The sequence below is a fragment of the Scylla paramamosain genome, chromosome 7 (assembly GCF_035594125.1).
Source record: "Scylla paramamosain isolate STU-SP2022 chromosome 7, ASM3559412v1, whole genome shotgun sequence".
Lineage (NCBI taxonomy): Eukaryota > Metazoa > Arthropoda > Malacostraca > Decapoda > Portunidae > Scylla > Scylla paramamosain.
The window spans coordinates 5,567,501-5,575,000 of NC_087157.1; the positions used below are offsets into that span (position 1 = coordinate 5,567,501).

The 7,500-nt window shown below is 41.0% G+C and overlaps 1 protein-coding gene across 1 annotated transcript in view; it reads right to left on the reverse strand.

Moving 5' to 3' along the window:
• The window catches only part of LOC135101947 (endothelin-converting enzyme-like 1), a 108,340-nt gene that overhangs the window by 93,430 nt on the left and 7,410 nt on the right, over positions 1–7,500 (reverse strand). Inside the window, exon 2 of the mRNA XM_064006389.1 lies at positions 1–50. This exon is cut by the window's left edge and continues 112 nt beyond it. Coding sequence (XP_063862459.1) covers positions 1–39 — 39 coding nt within the window. The 5' untranslated portion in view covers positions 40–50. The remainder of the gene's footprint in view (positions 51–7,500) is intronic.

Below are 7,500 nucleotides of genomic sequence, written 5' to 3' on the forward strand. Positions count from 1 at the left end.
CTCCTCGGGCTCGTTCATCGTGTCCAGCAGCTCTCTCATCTCCGCCAGGGCTGTCACAGGGAGGAGGGAAGAATAGGGAGTCAGGGGGCGGAGTCCTGACGTTTGTTTATCTGTGTTTGGTTTGTTAATAGTATTGGTGGTGGTGGTGGTGGTGGTGGTGGTAAAAGAAGAAGAAGAAGAAGAAGAAGAAGAAGAAGAAGAAGAAGAAGAAGAAGAAGAAGAAGAAGAAGAAGAAGAAGAAGAAGAAGAAGAAGAAGAAGAAGAAGAAGAAGAAGAAGAAGAAGAAGAAGAAGAAGAAGAAGAAGAAGAAGAAGAAGAAGAAGAAGAATTAATTGTAGTAGTAGTAGTAGTAGTAGTAAAGGGAGCAGTTATATAAGTAAAAAGTGTAAAGAAGAAGAAGAAGAAGAATAAGAATAAGAATAAGAATAAGAATAAGAAGAAGAAAAAGAATTAATTGTAGTAGTAGTAGTAGTAGTAGTAAAGGGAGCAGTTATATAAGTAAAAAGTTACACTATTAGGAAATACACCAACCATATTTACAGAACAAGACAGGTAGCAAAAGAGACAATAATGGCAGTAGTTGTAGCAGTAGTAGTAGTAGTAGTAGTAGTAGTAGTAGTAACAGCAGCAGTATTAACAACTAATCGTAGCAGGAGCAGCACTCATATAAACTGTAACACTAAAAACAAATCAAAACCGCTGGATGCAATACCTACAAAAAAAACACAGAATGACCCTTAAACGTACGCTTGGTTGGCCTCACAGAATTTCCGTTTTCCCCTCAGGGCGCGGCGGCAGGCCAGGCAATTATAATCAAAGACTCGTTCAATACACGCGCTGGAAAGTTCCCCAAATGATGTTCAAAGGCAGCAGTAGTAGTGAGAGGAAAGTTTGGTCTCAATAATTTTTCACCCCTTTTTTTTTTCATGATGCTGGATAAAGGACTCCACACACACACACACACACACACACACACACACACACACACACACACACACACACACACACACACACACACACACACGGTTTCAGTTCCAAAATAGTTTAAAGGATATATAGTTTGATATTTACATTTTCTTTCATTTTCTTTATAAGGGAAAAGAAATGCATCAGATTTTGTGAACCTTGAATTCTCTCTCTCTCTCTCTCTCTCTCTCTCTCTCTCTCTCTCTCTCTCTCTCTCTCTCTCTCTCTCTCTCTCTCAAGACAGATGCAGGCCAATCTTTCATCCTACGCGTATTCAGTCCTGAAAAGTGACGCTCAAAGGACACACACAAAAAAAATAAATAAATAAATAGATAAATAAATAAAAATAAATAAATAGATATATAAAATAAATAAATAAATACATAAATAAATAGATAAAAATAAAATTAAATAAATAAATAAATAAAATAAATAAAATAAATAAATAAAAAAAGATAAATAAATAATAATAATAATAATAATAATAATAATAATAATAATAATAATAATAATAATAAAACAGTAACAGAAGCAAAATGGCTACTATGACGACGACAATGATGATGACGATGAAAGAGAACATCTGAAAGACAACGAGGAAGAGGAGGAATAAGAGCAGAAATTCAGGCAGAAAACAAAGAACATAAAAAAATATCAAATTAAAGGAATGTGGGAAAAAATATAAAAGAAATAGAACAGAAGAAGAAGAAGAAGGATTAAACAATAAGAAGAAGAACATGTCAGTCAGGGTTAGTTAGAAGAAGAACAAGAAGAACATGAAGAACAAGGAGAGGAGGAAGAGGAAGAGGAAGAGGAAGAGGAGGAGAGAAAGAACCGCATCAAATAGGTAGCCCGGCAGATGGCCACACAGATGAGGGTGGTCACTGCTCACGACTTGCGGCCACGAACTAAGCGAGGACACGACGCGGCGCTGATAAGAACAAGGCCAGGGGTAAGAACTTGCTGCGGAGAGGGACGGAGGGGTGGTGGTGGTGGTGGAGGGGGAGGGGAGGCGATGAGCGGCGGGAAAAAGACTCGCGTTCAGGAGCAAAATGAGAGAAAATGGAAAAAGACACGAAGGAGAAAATCACTTAATGTAAAATGGAGACTTGGATTTGGAGGAAAAATAAGAGAAAATCGTAAAGCCAAAAGCAATAAGAGGAAATAAAGCAGATTCTTAGCTCAATATATAGGAAATTGTATATATAACTATTGTGCAGGAACAGAAACAAACTTAAGAGTAGGTAAAGTGGTAAACCAATATCAAAATAGCTTACAAGGGGATTTAGATGAAACATTACTAGCTTACAGAGGAAAATTGCTCTGCATATTATATAAGAAACAAGAATATAGTTTACTTATAAGGAAAACTCTTCCAATTTCAAATGAGAAAAAAAAATAAGATGTAAAAGTATCAAATATCTAATGGATAATTAAATATAATGAAATGCTTATCTACGTACACAAAAATCAAATTAGACAAAAAAGTGCATCGTATTAACAATTTAATCTGCCTGATGTAACAACAGCAGCGGGGCGTAATACAAGCTCAGCAAAATAAAAAAAAAAAAAAAAAAACTTAGTTAATGTTTGGTGCAACTCACCCATGAAACGCAAACATGTACAATATACCCAGTGCACAAAACATAACAAATAATTTAACAAGGAAGATAAAAAAAAAAAAGCGAACACATCATGGAGGAAACTATAAACAAACAATAACACAAGGAGAGAGAGAGAGAGAGAGAGAGAGAGAGAGAGAGAGAGAGAGAGAGAGAGAGAGAGAGAGAGAGAGAGAGAGAGAGAGAGAGAATTACGTGGCCGCAATCCCACCCAAGTCATCCATCATCTCATCTCATTGGGCAAAACGAAAAACGAAGAGAAGGCACCGAACGCACCAAAGAAAATGGGGTTATAAGTACCACTTGCACAGGAGAAGGAAGAGGAAGAGGAAGAGGAGGAGGAAGAGGAGGAGGAGGAGGAGGAGGAGGAGGAGGAGGAGGAGGAGGAGGAGGAGGAGGAGGAGGAGGAGGAGGACTTTGGCTCATTTGTCATCTCTTGTTGTATGTCTGCGGGTAAAAATGAATATGGAAAGCAGGATTTTTTTTTCTTCTTTTTTTTTTTTTTTTTGAGGGTTGTGTTTACATGTGTGTTTGTGTCCAACTCTGTCTCGCTGTGTGTCCCCTGCTCTCCTCCACGTCTTACAGTGTCCTCCTTCTCCTCCTCCTCCTGCTTCTCGTTCCCTTCGTCCCCTTTCTCACGGCCATTCCTTACTCCATCAAACAAACATTCGTTCTTCCCTACTTACCTAAATTTCCTCTTCTTCCCCTAACGCTCCCTACCTCGTCCTTCTTCTTTACCTTCAACACGCATACACTTCCTTCAACATATCTTGTCCACACTTGGCTCCATTATCCAATTCTCTCTCTCTCTCTCTCTCTCTCTCTCTCTCTCTCTCTCTCTCTCTCTCTCTCTCTCTCTCTCTCTCTCTCTAACCCAACGCTCTTTTTATTTTCTTCACCGACACACGCACACACACACACACACACACACACATGCGTTTCCTTCAACACATCTTGTCCACACTGCCTTACATCTCTCTCTCTCTCTCTCTCTCTCTCTCTCTCTCTCTCTCTCTCTCTCTCTCTCTCTCTCTCTCTCTCGCTCGCTCGCTCGCTCATACACAACCTGCACTGATTGCCAAAACAATTCGAGGAGACGCCCCCTGAATGGCCCTTTGACGAAGTGTCGCCCCAGGACTGATTTATGCAAATGGCCTCCGGGTGCACGATATGTCTCGAAATATCTGGCACGAATTATAAGGGCGAGAGAGGAGCCTCCATTCACTGGGGCAGATTAATGGTATATCTTTTTCTCCATTGTAAGTGGCGAGGCGAGAGGCTCAATCGATGAAAAACAAAGCTATTCATTCCTTCTCCTCCTCCTTCTTCTCCTCCTCCGGCTCTACCTCCTCTGCCTCTGCCTTCTCTTTCTCCTCTTTCTCCTCCTTCGCTGCCGCCGCCGTTCGTCGTCGTCGTCTTCGTCGTCTTTCTCTTGTTCCTCCTTCTCCTCCTCCTCCTCCTTCTTATTCTTCTTCTCCTTTTTCCTTTTTCTATATTATCTCATTTTTATCCCTCCCTCTCCTCATCTTCTCTTTCCCCTCCTCCTTCTTCTCTTCTTCTTGGTCTCAATGTTTCTCCTACTCCTCTTCCTGCTCTTCTTCTTCTTCTTCCTCCTCCTCCTCCTCCTCCTCTAAATCTTGGTGCTCGTCATCTTCCACTTACTTTTTTATTGATTTTTTTCTTCTACTCCCATGCTCCTCTTCATCATCTAGGCGACACCTCTCTCTCTCTCTCTCTCTCTCTCTCTCTCTCTCTCTCTCTCTCTCTCTCTCTCTCTCTCTCTCTCTCTCTCTCACCGAATTACCTGCGACTATCTAATTTCCCAGCCAACACCTGTCTCAATTACAAGCAGGTGTCGTTACCATGATAATCTTCTCGACTTCTTATTAGGGTTTATTTGCCGGGGAGAGACATCGCTACCTGCTATTTCTGTCTTGTTTGCCTTTAATCCTTGACTGGAATACTTTTTTTTGTATTGGTTTTGAGTTTTAGGCGTTTAATTTTTCATTCTTTTGTTGCGTTATATAGAGCTGGTTGTATTTTTTTTTATTTTTGTTTTTTGTTTTGTGGTAATGTATTAGTTACGTGTTATTCAGTTTATTTTAATTTTCTTTTTATCATTATTGTATTCTCCGCTTTCATTTTGCTTATTTTCAAGTAGCCATTGTATTACACTTATTGTTTTTATTTTCCTTTCTTTGTTTTTACATCGGCTTCTTCGTCCTTTCTTTCTTGCATTGTTTTCCAAGAGTCCTTTGTGTTATTTCTGAGTGTGTGTGTGTGTGTGTGTGTGTGTGTGTGTGTGTGTGTGTGTGTGTGTGTGTGTGTGTGTGTGTGTGTACTACGTATCTTATTTTCCAACGTATATCATGTTTTCTTCATATTTTTTTTCTCTCTACTTTGTGTGTTTTCATGAGTCATGTCATACTTTTGTTGGGTCTTTTGTTTCGCTTCCCTTGAGTTGCGCGACTTAAACTTTCTTGTCACTTAAGTGTTCTGTCTTGTCTCCTCCTCAGCAAGTCTTTGTGTCGCGTGTCCTCAAGTCGTTTATTTACTAGGTTAGTTTGCTTACGTCCACATTATGAGTTTCCTTACGATCCTCGCGTATTTTTCCCTCCTTTGATGGTCACCCGTTATAACACACACACACACACGCACACACACACACACATGATTGACGGCACTGCTTGTAATCTCACACTTCCGATCACCTCTTCCTTCAATCCCTTGTTCTCATTCCGTGCATCTGTGTCATATCAAGCTCTACACTTTACACTCTTCCTCGCTTCCTTTTCTCCCTAGTCTAGTCATTACACCCCCCCCTCCACTTGCTACTCTCCCAAGTCTTGTCTTCGAGCACTCCTCGCTTCCTTACCCTCCATGTCTTCAAACTGTTTCTCAAGTTCTACCATTTGGAATCCTGCCTTCACATTATCTAGTGCTTATATTCACTGTCTCCTACACTATCTACCCTTCAGAATCTTCCCTCCATATACTTCCCTCACTCTCACATCTTCTTTCGTTCCCTGCCACTCCACTGCCCTGTCATTCTTCCCTCTCCCTGTCGCTGCCTTGTATTCACTTTCCTCACTCTCCTCCACTCCCTCTCCTTCAGAAACTTCCCTCCACATCATCTCCTCCCCTTCACCATCTTTCCTCCCTTGCCACTTCCCTGCCGTCCTCTCCCGCCCTTCCCTCTTCCTCCCGCTGCTTCCCAAAAAACTCCATCGAAGACTCCAAACTTGCGGGCGAGGGCGCGGAGCCACATCGACGGCACGTCCCTCAAGGCGCCACCCGAGCAGACAATGGCACCTCCTCCTCCTTCAGCGTGGGTCCTACTTCTTCTCTCACGCCATCAAGAACGTCCTCCTCCTCCTCCTCCTCCTCCTCCTCCTCCTCCTCCTCCTTTCCTTCTTTCTTCCACTGCCTCTATCATGATGGTCTATCTCTCCCTCCCTCACTCTCTCACTCCATCCATCCCTCCATCAAGTTCCTTCCGAGTTCCTCTTCCCCCTCTTCCCAAAGTTCATGTTACTCTCCCCTCTTACAAGAAGGGCTCTCTCTCTCTCTCTCTCTCTCTCTCTCTCTCTCTCTCTCTCTCTCCTCCTCTCTCTCTCTCTCTCTCCTCTCTCTCTCTCTCCGGGGTCTTCTTTCCTTCGTTCTCCTCTTTCACTTTACAACAGTTTTTCTTCCTACACTAACTCTTCGCTCCCTCCCTCCTTCCCTCCTTTCTCTCCCACTCTCCGTTTTTTCGGGTCCACTCGTGCGTGTGTATGTACGTATGTGTGAAAACGTTTAAAATAACAAAAAAATATGTGCATGTTTTATGGAAACATAAATCTGATACGCATTTCAAACACACACAGAACCACACACGCACACGCACACACACACACACACACACACACACACACACACACACAGCGACTATTTGAGAGCATAAACAAAGGAAGACATACACGTTAGAATATGCAAAGTAACGGCACCATAATGTACGATGGACCCTGCAGCAGCGGGGAGAACCTGCGTGAAATATACGACTATGTACTTACGATCCCTTGTTGCGAGGACCCAGACCCAGACCCAGACTCCCCGAGCTTTACTGCACTGCTGACACCATTAATTCAACACCATACACTCACACACACACACACACACACACACACACACACACACACACACACACACACACACACACACACACGCTTTCCAAGATGACATATATACACGAGAGCATTTACCCTATACACATACACACACACACACACACACACACACACACACACACACACACTGGAGAGGGATGAAGTATATGTATGTCGTTTTGTTTGATCGTGTCTTGTTTGAGTTTTGTGCTGTGCTGTTTAAGCTGAACAAACCTCCCTCACTCGGTCGGTCAACTTCTTAAGCTTTTGTAATCTACTCGTTCCATTTTCTTTCTTTCTTTCTTTTTTTTTTTTTTGCACCTGGCTTTCTATTGATTCTTCTGTTCTTCTTTTCCTTTCTTCTTTAATTGTATTTTTGCTTATATTTACATTCCTATTATTTTTTATTTGGTTTTTCTATTTTTTTTTCTATCAATTTTTGGGTCCAACAGAATTTTATTTAATTTCTCTTTTCTTTTTTTATACATCTTTTTTTTTCATTCCTCTTTCAGATATTCTTTTTCAATAGTGCTTTTTTTTCTTTACTATTTTCCTTTTCACTCGTGTTTCCTTTATTTGCACATAACTTTCTATTCCTCTTTTTGCTTCTCTTTAAACGCTTTCTTATTTTTTTATATATAATATATTTTTGCCTTAATTCCTCCTTTATCTATTCCTTTTTGTATCTGACTTTTTTTTCTGTTTTACTTTATCGCTTTTATTTTATGTCAACTCTTTTCCTTTATGTGACAGACTTTATTCTTCCT